General features: G+C 39.4%; 1 protein-coding gene across 2 annotated transcripts in view; it reads left to right on the top strand.

Moving 5' to 3' along the window:
• The first annotated feature begins 1,223 nt into the window (after nucleotides 1-1,223).
• LOC117322693 (trissin receptor-like) overlaps nucleotides 1,224-18,602 on the top strand; it is a 28,998-nt gene continuing 11,619 nt past the window's right edge. Inside the window, exons 1-6 of one of the 2 annotated variants that reach the window (XM_033877635.1) lie at nucleotides 1,232-1,608; nucleotides 2,451-2,586; nucleotides 2,719-3,318; nucleotides 3,843-4,276; nucleotides 5,394-5,495; nucleotides 6,768-6,933. In XM_033877635.1, coding sequence (XP_033733526.1) covers nucleotides 2,949-3,318; nucleotides 3,843-4,276; nucleotides 5,394-5,495; nucleotides 6,768-6,933 — 1,072 coding nt within the window. In that variant the 5' untranslated portion in view covers nucleotides 1,232-1,608; nucleotides 2,451-2,586; nucleotides 2,719-2,948. Of the gene's footprint in view, nucleotides 1,609-2,450; nucleotides 2,587-2,718; nucleotides 3,319-3,842; nucleotides 4,277-5,393; nucleotides 5,496-6,767; nucleotides 6,934-18,602 lie in introns of both variants that reach the window. The other variant, XM_033877642.1, reaches the window with a different exon arrangement.

Below are 18,602 nucleotides of genomic sequence, written 5' to 3'. Positions count from 1 at the left end.
CAAACTCCAAGCACGGTAATGACTGATATTCCTGGTATAGATCGTTATGTGTTGAATGTCTGTTCGTATTTTTTCCGTCGCATTGATAGCATATTTATCTAGATATACAGCAGGAAAGTCTCTTTATCAAACGTTAACGAACTGAGCCAACACATGGTGACACCTGTAAAGGTCTCACGATAGGTATTGTAGGTATTAGATCAATGGTACATTATGTAGTATCAATGGTACATTATGTAGTATCAATGGTACATTATGTAGTATCAATGGTACATTATGTAGGATAAATGGTACATTATGTAGGATAAATGGTACATTGTGTAGTATCAATAACATTGTGTAGTATCAATAACATTTTGAAGAAAAAGTAACGTATTTGTATTTTGTGCTTAATTTTTCATGTTTGAATCGGTCGTCATAACTACAGAAATGAAAATATAATTTTGAAGAGCAATTTTGATGCATGTGAAGTAACGGGACGACGTAGGAATTTCAACATGCAAAATTAAAAAAAAAACAAAAACAAAAAAAATAAAACAAAAAAATAAACGTAATACAAAAAAAGAGAGTTTTTAACTTTCTAATTCCAATTTATGCAGATGACTGACAGGTCCGAGGATTGCTATACACTGTACACTGTAGTAACGTTACATATTATTGTATAAACGTCGGAATATTCCCCAAGTTCTGAACATCGGCAGACAGGATTCATTGAAATAAACGATTGTATTAATAACCATATGAATTCATTATTGGAATCCACGTTAAATATTATTTTTATTTTTACCTTACTATAAATAATTAGTCTGATATTAGTAGTAACGCCGACTACACGATACATGTACCGTCAGGTAATGGGTACATTTAGTTATTCACGTTACCGTTACCAACATTTGCTTTAAACATTACAGATAATATATCAAAGTTAAGATGACAAAACGATAAGTTTGCACCCCACCCTCTAAAACGTCGGATGGAGAGGGGTGGGGGTGGAACCCCCCCCCCCCCCCCCCCCAGCACCTATTCCACCCCCGCTTCCTGCATGCGCCAGTGCATTCTATCATGCTGATAATTGTTTTCGCTAAAAAACGGAAATATTCCTTTTCCTCCAGTAAAAAAAAAACAAAAAAAAAACGGATTTTCAAACGTGACAACGAGGCAAAATTTACAAATATACAAATACGTTATGAATTACAATTGTTGAAAAGCATAATAAATAGCACTGTTTTACACGTCAGTGAGAACATACTAATACATACAGCACACATATGTAGTTCCGATTTCAACTGACATGTTGTAACGGCAGATATTTATGTTAACACAATTGTATCCGGGGAAAGAAAAGTTCATTTATGAAATTCGTGCCCATCTGAGCAATCTCAGTAATAGACAAATATTGACTTGATCGCCACGCGCCGACTCATTACGTATCGCCTAAGGGTGAGGAATGCATCTGTCAACGCCAGCAATCATTGTTTATCGAGGAAAATTAAGTTAGATGGCCTGGGACGTAATTATAGATCGCATCGCTTATCTTGGACAAGCTGCTCTGATAACGCCGGTAAATGACCCAGGTAGGAAGATTACAGAGAAGCACAGCCAGTACAGGTAAGAAAGGGATTACCTATAAAACTCTCAGGTATGTAAAGTACACCTAGGTAACCAGCATTGACTAGTCTACTCATCTCGGTTTGTGTCGGGGGTTGATACATTAGTTTGTGCCCTTTTGTCACTGTAACTATCGTTGCGTGTTATCTATACAACATCTTACCTGTCTGATGTTCTGATTTTGTAATACCTTAAGTAGGGAACTTGTGACACATGACAAGATGCCTCTAAAACATGATTGTCCTTACATGTCCTACGTAGTCTTTCTGCTGCAGTATGCGTTTGTATCAGTTTACTGAACAAGCTGTTGTAGTCTACACCCTATGGCGTGGAAAAGCTTTCAACTGAAAATGTTACCTGAGGATTATAATGGTATTGATAAAACATCTTACAGAAATACAAACATCAAAAGATATGCAAATCCTCACACATACAATTACTTATGTTTTAGTGCTCTAGTAAGCATTAGGAACTTGTCTTTGTTTTCGTAGTCTTTATACATCTCCACATGTAGTAATTTTATCGGTAATTTGTCTTTCCTTGTTGACCTGTGTATCTTGTAGCTCGTCATTAATCCAGTTGATGATGTGATATTACATAGACTTACATGTCGAGTAAACATCATAGCTGTTTACCATTGTCCTGTTTGATTGTCCATCAGGGTGATTGGTGGTGTATAATATTTATTTGTAATCATTTTATTATAGTTTTTTCAATTTTGTTTTTTGAAGTGTTGTTCATGTTTCAGTATTTTTGCGTTATTTGGTAAACATGTCTTATTTCAATTCCCCAGCAATCAAACAAATCAACTTACGTATTCAAATAATAAATTATCTTTACAGTTGTTCTACACGTTATATGTCGAAACACCTGAGCCCTTGGTTGTGAACCCTCTCACCCCTCACCTTACTTACCGTCAGAGATAAGACCATTGTCTGGGAACACTGGGAACTGTCCCATTGACTTGACATGGGATTGGTAGGTCTTTAACAATTTTTTTCAAATTCAATTTAACAAAGTTTGATATTAAAGACACATTTAAATGTTATTCAAAGTTTGATTAAGCGATTGCTATTGTTTATGACAAGCGCCATGAATCTTTGTTGACAGGTGAAGATGAAATCGCTTTCACCTTGCGCGTGACCCTGATAAATACCAAACAACAGGAAGTGCTCAAACCATTAATGATGCGACATATATATACGACGTCTGTATCCCATTCCTGGAGTACAGAAGTACGGTGAATAACTAGCAAGAATTTTACAGGAAAAAAGTTGGTTCCTTTAGAGTTATCGAGGGATTCCTCAATTGTCCGTGCATATTTCGCTTCGTCATTGAACATGAGTTTTGCAAACATCGCCAATAGGACGTGCGTACCCGGGGACCCGGTACAGCCCTCTCCACTGCTGCTATCCATGTTGAAATATGTCGATGCCCCGCCGCTTCTCGTCAAGCCTACGTGGGAAATATCGTTAAAAATACTGTTTTACGTTTTGTCGTTCGTGGTAGACGTGGTGGGCAATGTTATTGTGGTAATCATCATTTACCTGAACAAACGGATGAGGTCGACCACAAACATCCTCATTCTCAACCTGGCCGTCTCCGATATCATGGTGGGGCTATTCTGTATGTGGGTACACCTCGGTAACCAGATCAGTACTAACTGGCCATTTGGGCCATTCATCTGCAAGGCTAGCACCTTCACACAGGGTATGTCACACCTATATAAATATATTCTACATTATGATAAACATTAATATCGATAATGATTTGATACCAGATATTTACAATTAAATTTACTATCTAATTAGGCTTATACGGTTGACTACATGGTAACACATAACACGTGTGCAGTCGGCCGAAGACAATATCAGTAAAACACGAGTAATACTTTGTTTAAACCAGATTTTATTACATTTCTTTACATTTCATATATTATATGCAGAAATATTAACAGGATTCTGAAAAAAAGTGTATGAATACTAATGCTATCTTTCTTGACGTTAACTTCCTTCCATGTTCTGTGAATTGTTTATTATTATTATTTGTGTTTGATACTATGTGTCTTGATTAAGCGATGGAATACCTCGAAAAGCTATCGTCTCTATTAAGATCATCCATGCTTAGTTTTTTCTCTGGCCTTATTTGGAAGTACACTATAATACAATATTTCATCATAAATCCTTTGATATGTTTCTTAACACGCTTACCGTATGTTCTTTTTTTTATTGCAGTCTTTGCCGTAACCTCAAGTGTGCTCACATTGACTATCATTTCAATAGAACGGTTCTTTGCTATAGTGTTCCCATTAAGGGGTAAAATGTCGGAGTGTGTTATGGGGATGTCCATAGCGCTGTCGTGGCTTGTCTCGGCTGCCATTGCAGCGCCACAACTGTTTGTGAGGAAAGTCATCAGGTACGAATTTAGGAACAGAGATGAGGTTTTCTGTACCGAAATTTGGCCAAAATTTTACAAGAATGCTGATTGTGTGTCGCACGAGCCTGGAAAGATGATTTACTACACAGTAGAGGGCATAGTGATGTACGTCATTCCTGTCGTCATCATGATAGGAGCATACAGCGTCATCGCCCTCAAGCTGATGCTGAGGAAGGCGCCTGGTAATAGCATGCGCTCAAACTCATCTTCACAGGACAGGACGCGTAAAAAGGTGAGCTAAAATCTATATTCTGGAATTATATAAAGTATGTTACAAAACCACAGCTATCTAATAAGTTGGCAGTTGCGATATGAGCATTTCACTTGTTGTGTATTGCATTGATGATTATACAATTTTTACTTGTGATATTCTTAAACATTTGAAATAGTCAAATCGTCGTATACCCACGACCGATTGCACATCGCTACGCTACACGTATCGCCCGTGGATCAACTCGGTAATTAATCATAGTTTCAATGACGTCACTCTATAAATAAAAGCCTATCAGCATAAACTTTTCAGAATAAGAACTCTTCAGTTTAAAGCGGACATATCAAAAAGTACATGTAACAATATGGCTGTGCCAGTGAGGGCGTGCAGATTCTGTGATAGACATATAGAGTATCGAAATTGAACAACACAGGCTGAAATTCCTGATAACCAATGTTTTATTTCCATCACCAAGGCATGTTTTAATTGATAATTCTTCATCTCTGCCAGACAAAGGGGTATCAATGATATAATACTGAAGTGGCCTAAACCCGTTTGTCTTCACTTTCTGAGACACGTTTTCGAGATCATTCACCGCCACTGTTATTGATAAGCAGCTTCCACAAAGTGTATATTACCTGAAATCTGATTGGCTGAAATTCCGTTAAGAAAATGTGACGGAGCCAATCAAATAGCCTTTGGTGAAACGAGAAGTTTTCATTGAGTTGAACAACGGATGCTATTAGTTCTTTTGCCGATGATGAAATGCAGAATTGCTCCCCAGTATAGTGCCCCGACCTACCCCTGTCCCGTTTAGTGTCCTAGACTCAGTTATAACCGGAACAAGGACGTCAATCAAGCGTAGCGCACAATCAACCGTGGGTATCCGACGATGGAATGGTTAGAGAATAAGACTTTCAAAATAAACAGCTATTGGAAAAGTTTTGGTTTCGCGTGTCTGCATACAAGAATGAATCTCCGTATCATAATAAATGAAATAGGCGTTTAACGTACTGGTGTCCATTATTTCTGTCAGCTCATCATTACGGGCTATAAAACGATAAGATGTGCCTGTAAGCTGTTTAGAACATCATACACCTCGTGTTTATCACTGTCACCTTCCTCACCTGTTGCTCAGGTAATCAAGATGTTGGTTGTCGTCCTGGTGGTGTTTGTGCTGTGCTGGACTCCGCAGCAATACTTCCTTCTGTGGGAAGTATTCAGGTCCCACAACACCAAGGCAAGTAGGACTAGGATATGTAGCGGTTTATCGTACATATAGACATGAAAGATTTCTTCATGTTATCACCCCTCAAACAAAAATGACTAGTGGGCATGTCTGGTTTCAGAGAGCATTACATACATAACTGTCAAAGTAACATACACATATCAAGGATCAGCAAATTTCGCAATTACTTTGATTAATATCATCAGTTCCACAATAAAAAGAGCTGAATTTTCAAAGAGATAAAGACATACTGTGAGTTACAAGACCTTTTACTTACTCAAATAGAACATCAAAAATTAAAAAAAACTGCGTTATTGTAGGAAACCTTGTATCAATGATGTAATGACCGTTATTGTAGGAAACCTTGTATCAATGATGTAATGACCGTTATTGTAGGAAACCTTGTATCAATGATGTTATAACTGCGTTATTGTAGGAAACCTTGTATCAATGATGTAATAACTGTTATTGTAGGAAACCTTGTATCAATGATGTAATGACTGCGTTATTGTGGGAAACCTTGTATCAATGATGTAATGACCGTTATTGTAGGAAACCTTGTATCAATGATGTAATGACTGTTATTGTAGGAAACCTTGTACCAATGATGTAATGACCGTTATTGTAGGAAACCTTGTATCAATGATGTAATGACTGTTATTGTAGGAAACCTTGTATCAATGATGTAATGACTGTTATTGTAGGAAACCTTGTATCAATGATGTAATGACTGTTATTGTAGGAAACCTTGTATCAATGATGTAATGACTGCGTTATTGAAGGAAACTTTGTATCAATGATGTAATGACCGTTATTGTAGGAAACCTTGTATCAATGATGTAATGACTGCGTTATTGTAGGAAACCTTGTATCAATGATGTAATGACTGTTATTGTAGGAAACCTTGTGTCAATGATGTAATGACCGTTATTGTAGGAAACCTTGTATCAATGATGTAATGACCGTTATTGTAGGAAACCTTGTATCAATGATGTAATGAGCGTTATTGTAGGAAACCTTGTATCAATGATGTAATGAGCGTTATTGTTGTAAACCTTGTATGAATGATGTAATGACCGTTATTGTAGGAAACCTTGTCTCAATGATGTAATGACCGCTATTGTAGGAAACCTTGTATCAATGATGTAATGACCGTTATTGTAGGAAACCTTGTATCAATGATGTAATGACCGTTATTGTAGGAAACCTTGTGTCAATGATGTAATGACTGCGTTATTGTAGGAAACCTTGTATCAATGATGTAATGACTGCGTTATTTTGTAGACGTCCAAGTATGTGCCGACTATTAAATACATAGCCGTGTACTTCGCCTACTTAAACAGTGCCATCAACCCGATTCTCTACGCTGGCTTCAATGAGAACTTCCGACGTGGATTTAAAGAGGCATTCAAGTGTAGTCTGTGGCGTAAGAGGAACCAGGTGACTCCAGGTATGCTGAGTGTGTTGTTAATCCACTGTCAATATCTCCATCTGACCTAATACGCCGAGAAACACAGCTGGAGTTATAGTGGTGCAACGTCTGGTCATTAAAAGCATATACATATCCAGTATATTAGGCGGATATTTTTAATGTAAAGGTTTTATGTGTTAATGTTGTAGGCATTTCTATTTTGCTGAAAGCAGTTTGAAGCTCAAAGTTTACAGAAGTATATCTTTATTTCGCATGCATTAGTCTGTTCTACACCACACACTCGGCGACACAGTTTACAGATGTATATCTTTAGTCTGTTCTACATCACACACTCGGTGACACAGTTTACAGATGTATATCTTTAGTCTGTTCTACATCACACACTCGACGACACAGTTTACAGATGTATATCTTTAGTCTGTTCTACACCACACACTCGACGACACAGTTTACAGATGTATATCTTTAGTCTGTTCTACATCACACACTCGGTGACACAGTTTACAGATGTATATCTTTAGTCTGTTCTACACCACACACTCGGCGACACAGTTTACAGATGTATATCTTTAGTCTGTTCTACATCACACACTCGGTGACACAGTTTACAGATGTATATCTTTAGTCTGTTCTACACCACACACTCGGCGACACAGTTTACAGATGTATATCTTTAGTCTGTTCTACATCACACACTCGGCGACACAGTTTACAGATGTATATCTTTAGTCTGTTCTACACCACACACTCGACGACACAGTTTACAGATGTATATCTTTAGTCTGTTCTACACCACACACTCGGCGACACAGTTTACAGATGTATATCTTTAGTCTGTTCTACACCACACACTCGGCGACACAGTTTACAGATGTATATCTTTAGTCTGTTCTACACCACACACTCGGCGACACAGTTTACAGATGTATATCTTTAGTCTGTTCTACATCACACACTCGGCGACACAGTTTACAGATGTATATCTTTAGTCTGTTCTACACCACACACTCGGCGACACAGTTTACAGATGTATATCTTTAGTCTGTTCTACATCACACACTCGGCGACACAGTTTACAGATGTATATCTTTAGTCTGTTCTACACCACACACTCGGCGACACAGTTTACAGATGTATATCTTTAGTCTGTTCTACATCACACACTCGGCGACACAGTTTACAGATGTATATCTTTAGTCTGTTCTACACCACACACTCGACGACACAGTTTACAGATGTATATCTTTAGTCTGTTCTACATCACACACTCGGCGACACAGTTTACAGATGTATATCTTTAGTCTGTTCTACATCACACACTCGGCGACACAGTTTACAGATGTATATCTTTAGTCTGTTCTACATCACACACTCGGTGACACAGTTTACAGATGTATATCTTTAGTCTGTTCTACACCACACACTCGGTGACACAGTTTACAGATGTATATCTTTAGTCTGTTCTACACCACACACTCGGCGACACAGTTTACAGATGTATATCTTTAGTCTGTTCTACACCACACACTCGGCGACACAGTTTACAGATGTATATCTTTAGTCTGTTCTACACCACACACTCGGCATACATTAGTCTGTTCTACACCACACACTCGACGACACAGTTTACAGATGTATATCTTTAGTCTGTTCTACACCACACACTCGGCGACACAGTATACAGATGTATATCTTTAGTCTGTTCTACATCACACACTCGGTGACACAGTTTACAGATGTATATCTTTAGTCTGTTCTACATCACACACTCGGCGACACAGTTTACAGATGTATATCTTTAGTCTGTTCTACACCACACACTCGACGACACAGTTTACATATGTATATCTTTAGTCTGTTCTACATCACACACTCGGTGACACAGTTTACAGATGTATATCTTTAGTCTGTTCTACATCACACACTCGGCGACACAGTTTACAGATGTATATCTTTAGTCTGTTCTACATCACACACTCGGCGACACAGTTTACAGATGTATATCTTTAGTCTGTTCTACACCACACACTCGGTAACACAGTATACAGATGTATATCTTTAGTCTGTTCTACACCACACACTCGGTAACACAGTTTACAGATGTATATCTTTAGTCTGTTCTACACCACACACTCGGCGACACAGTTTACAGATGTATATCTTTAGTCTGTTCTACATCACACACTCGGCGACACAGTTTACAGATGTATATCTTTAGTCTGTTCTACATCACACACTCGGTGACACAGTTTACAGATGTATATCTTTAGTCTGTTCTACATCACACACTCGGTGACACAGTTTACAGATGTATATCTTTAGTCTGTTCTACATCACACACTCGGCGACACAGTTTACAGATGTATATCTTTAGTCTGTTCTACATCACACACTCGGTGACACAGTTTACAGATGTATATCTTTAGTCTGTTCTACATCACACACTCGGTGACACAGTTTACAGATGTATATCTTTAGTCTGTTCTACACCACACACTCGGTGACACAGTTTACAGATGTATATCTTTAGTCTGTTCTACATCACACACTCGGCGACACAGTTTACAGATGTATATCACTAGTCTGTTCTACATCACACACTCGGCGACACAGTTTACAGATGTATATCTTTAGTCTGTTGTACATCACACACTCGGCGACACAGTTTACAGATGTATATCATTAGTCTGTTCTACATCACACACTCGGCATACATTAGTCTGTTCTACACCACACACTCGGCATGCATTAGTCTGTTCTACATCACACACTCGGCGACACAGTTTACAGATGTATATCTTTAGTCTGTTCTACATCACACACTCGGTGACACAGTTTACAGATGTATATCTTTAGTCTGTTCTACACCACACACTCGGCGACACGGTTTACAGATGTATATCTTTAGTCTGTTCTACATCACACACTCGGCGACACAGTTATATCTTTAGTCTGTTCTACATCACACACTCGGCGACACAGTTTACAGATGTATATCTTTAGTCTGTTCTACATCACACACTCGGCGACACAGTTTACAGATGTATATCTTTAGTCTGTTCTACATCACACACTCGGCGACACAGTTTACAGATGTATATCTTTAGTCTGTTCTACATCACACACTCGGTGACACAGTTTACAGATGTATATCTTTAGTCTGTTCTACACCACACACTCGGCGACACAGTTAACAGATGTATATCTTTAGTCTGTTCTACATGACACACTCGACGACACAGTTTACAGATGTATATCTTTAGTCTGTTCTACATCACACACTCGACGACACAGTTTACAGATGTATATCTTTAGTCTGTTCTACATCACACACTCGGCGACACAGTTTACAGATGTATATCTTTAGTCTGTTCTACACCACACACTCGGCGACACAGTTTACAGATGTATATCTTTAGTCTGTTCTACATCACACACTCGGCGACACAGTTTACAGATGTATATCTTTAGTCTGTTCTACATCACACACTCGGCGACACAGTTACAGATGTATATCTTTAGTCTGTTCTACATCACACACTCGGCGACACAGTTACAGATGTATATCTTTAGTCTGTTCTACATCACACACTCGGCGACACAGTTTACAGATGTATATCTTTAGTCTGTTCTACATCCACACACTCGGCGACACAGTTTACAGATGTATATCTTTAGTCTGTTCTACATCACACACTCGGCGACACAGTTTACAGATGTATATCTTTAGTCTGTTCTACACCACACACTCGGCGACACAGTTTACAGATGTATATCTTTAGTCTGTTCTACATCACACACTCGGCGACACAGTTTACAGATGTATATCTTTAGTCTGTTCTACATCACACACTCGGCGACACAGTTTACAGATGTATATCTTTAGTCTGTTCTACATCCACACACTCGGCGACACAGTTTACAGATGTATATCTTTAGTCTGTTCTACATCACACACTCGGCGACACAGTTTACAGATGTATATCTTTAGTCTGTTCTACATCCACACACTCGGCGACACAGTTTACAGATGTATATCTTTAGTCTGTTCTACATCACACACTCGGCGACACAGTTTACAGATGTATATCTTTAGTCTGTTCTACATCACACACTCGGCGACACAGTTTACAGATGTATATCTTTAGTCTGTTCTACATCACACACTCGGCGACACAGTTTACAGATGTATATCTTTAGTCTGTTCTACATCACACACTCGGCGACACAGTTTACAGATGTATATCTTTAGTCTGTTCTACATCACACACTCGGCGACACAGTTTACAGATGTATATCTTTAGTCTGTTCTACATCACACACTCGGCGACACAGTTTACAGATGTATATCTTTAGTCTGTTCTACATCACACACTCGGCGACACAGTTTACAGATGTATATCTTTAGTCTGTTCTACATCACACACTCGGCGACACAGTTTACAGATGTATATCTTTAGTCTGTTCTACATCACACACTCGGCGACACAGTTTACAGATGTATATCTTTAGTCTGTTCTACATCACACACTCGGCGACACAGTTTACAGATGTATATCTTTAGTCTGTTCTACACCACACACTCGGCGACACAGTTTACAGATGTATATCTTTAGTCTGTTCTACATCACACACTCGGCGACACAGTTTACAGATGTATATCTTTAGTCTGTTCTACATCACACACTCGGCGACACAGTTTACAGATGTATATCTTTAGTCTGTTCTACATCACACACTCGGCGACACAGTTTACAGATGTATATCTTTAGTCTGTTCTACACCACACACTCGGCGACACAGTTTACAGATGTATATCTTTAGTCTGTTCTACATCACACACTCGGCGACACAGTTTACAGATGTATATCTTTAGTCTGTTCTACATCACACACTCGGCGACACAGTTTACAGATGTATATCTTTAGTCTGTTCTACACCACACACTCGGCGACACAGTTTACAGATGTATATCTTTAGTCTGTTCTACATCACACACTCGGCGACACAGTTTACAGATGTATATCTTTAGTCTGTTCTACATCACACACTCGGCGACACAGTTTACAGATGTATATCTTTAGTCTGTTCTACATCACACACTCGGCGACACAGTTTACAGATGTATATCTTTAGTCTGTTCTACATCACACACTCGGCGACACAGTTTACAGATGTATATCTTTAGTCTGTTCTACATCACACACTCGGCGACACAGTTTACAGATGTATATCTTTAGTCTGTTCTACATCACACACTCGGCGACACAGTTTACAGATGTATATCTTTAGTCTGTTCTACATCACACACTCGGCGACACAGTTTACAGATGTATATCTTTAGTCTGTTCTACATCACACACTCGGCCACACAGTTTACAGATGTATATCTTTAGTCTGTTCTACATCACACACTCGGCGACACAGTGTACAGATGTATATCTTTAGTCTGTTCTACATCACACACTCGGCGACACAGTTTACAGATGTATATCTTTAGTCTGTTCTACATCACACACTCGGCGACACAGTTTACAGATGTATATCTTTAGTCTGTTCTACATCACACACTCGGCGACACAGTTTACAGATGTATATCTTTAGTCTGTTCTACACCACACACTCGGCGACACAGTTTACAGATGTATATCTTTAGTCTGTTCTACATCACACACTCGGCGACACAGTTTACAGATGTATATCTTTAGTCTGTTCTACATCACACACTCGGCGACACAGTTTACAGATGTATATCTTTAGTCTGTTCTACATCACACACTCGGCGACACAGTTTACAGATGTATATCTTTAGTCTGTTGTTCTACATCACACACTCGGCGACACAGTTTACAGATGTATATCTTTAGTCTGTTCTACACCACACACTCGGCGACACAGTTTACAGATGTATATCTTTAGTCTGTTCTACACTCACACACTCGGCGACACAGTTTACAGATGTATATCTTTAGTCTGTTCTACACCACACACTCGGCGACACAGTTTACAGATGTATATCTTTAGTCTGTTCTACATCACACACTCGGCGACACAGTTTACAGATGTATATCTTTAGTCTGTTCTACATCACACACTCGGCGACACAGTTTACAGATGTATATCTTTAGTCTGTTCTACATCCACACACTCGGTGACACAGTTTACAGATGTATATCTTTAGTCTGTTCTACATCACACACTCGGCGACACAGTTTACAGATGTATATCTTAGTCTGTTCTACATCACACACTCGGCGACACAGTTTACAGATGTATATCTTTAGTCTGTTCTACATCACACACTCGGTGACACAGTTTACAGATGTATATCTTTAGTCTGTTCTACATCACACACTCGGCGACACAGTTTACAGATGTATATCTTTAGTCTGTTCTACATCACACACTCGGCGACACAGTTTACAGATGTATATCTTAGTCTGTTCTACATCACACACTCGGTGACACAGTTTACAGATGTATATCTTTAGTCTGTTCTACATCACACACTCGGCGACACAGTTTACAGATGTATATCTTAGTCTGTTCTACATCACACACTCGGCGACACAGTTTACAGATGTATATCTTTAGTCTGTTCTACATCACACACTCGGCGACACAGTTTACAGATGTATATCTTTAGTCTGTTCTACATCACACACTCGGCGACACAGTTTACAGATGTATATCTTTAGTCTGTTCTACATCACACACTCGGCGACACAGTTTACAGATGTATATCTTTAGTCTGTTCTACATCACACACTCGGCGACACAGTATACAGATGTATATCTTTAGTCTGTTCTACATCACACACTCGGCGACACAGTTTACAGATGTATATCTTTAGTCTGTTCTACATCACACACTCGGCGACACAGTTTACAGATGTATATCTTTAGTCTGTTCTACATCACACACTCGGCGACACAGTTTACAGATGTATATCTTTAGTCTGTTCTACATCCACACACTCGGCGACACAGTTTACAGATGTATATCTTTAGTCTGTTCTACATCACACACTCGGCGACACAGTTTACAGATGTATATCTTTAGTCTGTTCTACATCACACACTCGGCGACACAGTTTACAGATGTATATCTTTAGTCTGTTCTACACCACACACTCGGCGACACAGTTTACAGATGTATATCTTTAGTCTGTTCTACATCACACACTCGGCGACACAGTTTACAGATGTATATCTTTAGTCTGTTCTACATCACACACTCGGCGACACAGTTTACAGATGTATATCTTTAGTCTGTTCTACATCACACACTCGGCGACACAGTTTACAGATGTATATCTTTAGTCTGTTCTACATCACACACTCGGCGACACAGTTTACAGATGTATATCTTTAGTCTGTTCTACATCACACACTCGGCGACACAGTTTACAGATGTATATCTTTAGTCTGTTCTACATCACACACTCGGCGACACAGTTTACAGATGTATATCTTTAGTCTGTTCTACACCACACACTCGGCGACACAGTTACAGATGTATATCTTTAGTCTGTTCTACATCACACACTCGGCGACACAGTTTACAGATGTATATCTTTAGTCTGTTCTACACCACACACTCGGCGACACAGTTTACAGATGTATATCTTTAGTCTGTTCTACATCACACACTCGGCGACACAGTTTACAGATGTATATCTTTAGTCTGTTCTACATCACACACTCGGCGACACAGTTTACAGATGTATATCTTTAGTCTGTTCTACATCACACACTCGGCGACACAGTTTACAGATGTATATCTTTAGTCTGTTCTACATCACACACTCGGCGACACAGTTTACAGATGTATATCTTTAGTCTGTTCTACATCACACACTCGGCGACACAGTTTACAGATGTATATCTTTAGTCTGTTCTACATCACACACTCGGCGACACAGTTTACAGATGTATATCTTTAGTCTGTTCTACATCACACACTCGGCGACACAGTTTACAGATGTATATCTTTAGTCTGTTCTACATCACACACTCGGCGACACAGTTTACAGATGTATATCTTTAGTCTGTTCTACATCACACACTCGGCGACACAGTTTACAGATGTATATCTTTAGTCTGTTCTACACCACACACTCGGCGACACAGTTTACAGATGTATATCTTTAGTCTGTTCTACACCACACACTCGGCGACACAGTTTACAGATGTATATCTTTAGTCTGTTCTACATCACACACTCGGCGACACAGTTTACAGATGTATATCTTTAGTCTGTTCTACATCACACACTCGGCGACACAGTTTACAGATGTATATCTTTAGTCTGTTCTACACCACACACTCGGCGACACAGTTTACAGATGTATCTTTAGTCTGTTCTACATCACACACTCGGCTGACACAGTTTACAGATGTATATCTTTAGTCTGTTCTACACACACACTCGGCGACACAGTTTACAGATGTATATCTTAGTCTGTTCTACATCACACACTCGGCGACACAGTTTACAGATGTATATCTTTAGTCTGTTCTACATCACACACTCGGCGACACAGTTACAGATGTATATCTTTAGTCTGTTCTACATCACACACTCGGCGACACAGTTTACAGATGTATATCTATTATCTGTTCTACATCACACACTCGGCGACACAGTTTACAGATGTATATCTTTAGTCTGTTCTACATCACACACTCGGCGACACAGTATACAGATGTATATCTTTAGTCTGTTCTACATCACACACTCGGCGACACAGTTTACAGATGTATATCTTTAGTCTGTTCTACACCACCACTCGGCGACCACAGTTACAGATGTATATCTTTAGTCTGTTTTCTACATCACACACTCGGCACACAGTTACAGATGTATATCTTTAGTCTGTTCTACATCCACCCACACTCGGCGACACAGTGTACATATGTATATCTTTAGTCTGTTTCTACATCACACACTCGGCGACACAGTTTACAGATGTATATCTTTAGTCTGTTCTACATCACACACTCGTGACACAGTTTACAGATGTATATCTTTAGTCTGTTCTACACCACACACTCGGCGACACGGTTTACAGATGTATATCTTTAGTCTGTTCTACACCACACACTCGGCGACACCAGTTTATATCTTTAGTCTGTTCTACACCACACATCGGCGACACAGTTACAGATGTATATCTTAGTCTGTTCTACATCACACACTCGGTGACACAGTTTACAGATGTATATCTTTAGTCTGTTCTACACCACACACTCGGTGACACAGTTTACAGATGTATATCTTTAGTCTGTTCTACATCACACACTCGGTGACACAGTTTACAGATGTATATCTTTAGTCTGTTCTACATCACACACTCGGCGGACACAGTATACAGATGTATATCTTTAGTCTGTTCTACATCACACACTCGGCGACACAGTATACAGATGTATATCTTTAGTCTGTTCTACATCACACACTCGGCGACACAGTATACAGATGTATATCTTTAGTCTGTTCTACACCACACACTCGACGACACAGTATACAGATGTATATCTTTAGTCTGTTCTACATCACACACTCGGCGACACAGTTTACAGATGTATATCTTTAGTCTGTTCTACACCACACACTCGACGACACAGTTTACATATGTATATCTTTAGTCTGTTCTACATCACACACTCGGCGACACGGTTTACAGATGTATATCTTTAGTCTGTTCTACACCACACACTCGGCGACACAGTTATATCTTTAGTCTGTTCTACACCACACACTCGGCGACACAGTTTACAGATGTATATCTTTAGTCTGTTCTACATCACACACTCGGTGACACAGTTTACAGATGTATATCTTTAGTCTGTTCTACATCACACACTCGGCGACACAGTTTACAGATGTATATCTTTAGTCTGTTCTACATCACACACTCGGCCACACAGTTTACAGATGTATATCTTTAGTCTGTTCTACATCACACACTCGGCGACACAGTTTACAGATGTATATCTTTAGTCTGTTCTACATCACACACTCGGCGACACAGTTTACAGATGTATATCTTTAGTCTGTTCTACATCACACACTCGGTGACACAGTTTACAGATGTATATCTTTAGTCTGTTCTACATCACACACTCGGCGACACGGTTTACAGATGTATATCTTTAGTCTGTTCTACACCACACACTCGGCGACACAGTTATATCTTTAGTCTGTTCTACACCACACACTCGGCGACACAGTTTACAGATGTATATCTTTAGTCTGTTCTACATTACACACTCGGTGACACAGTTTACAGATGTATATCTTTAGTCTGTTCTACATCACACACTCGGCGACACAGTTTACAGATGTATATCTTTAGTCTGTTCTACATCACACACTCGGCCACACAGTTTACAGATGTATATCTTTAGTCTGTTCTACATCACACACTCGGCGACACAGTGTACATATGTATATCTTTTGTCTGTTCTACATCACACACTCGGCGACACAGTTTACAGATGTATATCTTTAGTCTGTTCTACATCACACACTCGGTGACACAGTTTACAGATGTATATCTTTAGTCTGTTCTACACCACACACTCGGCGACACGGTTTACAGATGTATATCTTTAGTCTGTTCTACACCACACACTCGGCGACACAGTTATATCTTTAGTCTGTTCTACACCACACACTCGGCGACACAGTTTACAGATGTATATCTTTAGTCTGTTCTACATACACACTCGGTGACCACAGTTACAGATGTATATCTTTAGTCTGTTCTACATCACACACTCGGCGACACAGTTTACAGATGTATATCTTTAGTCTGTTCTACATCACACACTCGTGCCAACAGTTTACAGATGTATATCACTAGGTTTTCTAAAAATCACACACTCGGGGGGGCCTACAGTTTACCCGATGTTTCTTTAGTCCTGTTCAAAATCCAAATCCCTCGGCGACACGGGGTTTTTCAAAATGGGAATATCTTTTGTCTGTTTTTACATCACAAAACCCTTTGGCGGGCCCATTATACAAGGGGTGTAAAAATCTTTATTTTGTTTTTTACCCTCACACCCCTCGGTGAAAACGGTTTTCGAAAATTTCTTCTAAAAGGGGCTGGTTTTACAAAAACCCCACCCTCGACCCCCAAAAAAAAGTTTTACAGGAATGTAAAATCTTTGTCTGTTCTACACCCCACACACCCGGGGACCCCGTTTCCCGATGTTTCTTTAAAAAAAATCTTTTCTAAAATCACCCACTCGGGGGGACACCAGGGGGCAGATGGGGATATCTTAGTCTGTTTCTACAACAAAAACCTCGGGCGACACCCTTTTAAAAATGTATTCTTTGTCTTTTCTACACCCACACATCGGGGCGACAAACCCGTTTTTTCATATGGAAACTTTTTGTCTTTCTACAAACACACACTCGGCACCCGTTTAAGATTTAATCTTTAGTCTGTTTTTAAAAACCACACCCGGGGACCCCGGTTTTATCTTTAGGTCCTGTTTCCCCCCCCAAAAAAAAACCAAACCCCCCTCCCCCCAAAAACGTTTACAGATGTAATCTTTAAATCTGTTTTTAATCACCCACTGGTGACAAGTTTTTCGATGTATTCCCTTTTGTCGTTTCTACACCACACCTCGGGGACACATTTAAAAGATTATATTTTTCTCTTTTTTACATAACA

The sequence above is a fragment of the Pecten maximus genome, chromosome 1 (genome assembly GCF_902652985.1).
Source record: "Pecten maximus chromosome 1, xPecMax1.1, whole genome shotgun sequence".
Taxonomy (NCBI): domain Eukaryota; kingdom Metazoa; phylum Mollusca; class Bivalvia; order Pectinida; family Pectinidae; genus Pecten; species Pecten maximus.
Note: the sequence above shows the minus strand (reverse complement) of the source record. Positions and strands in the feature narration are given on the sequence as shown.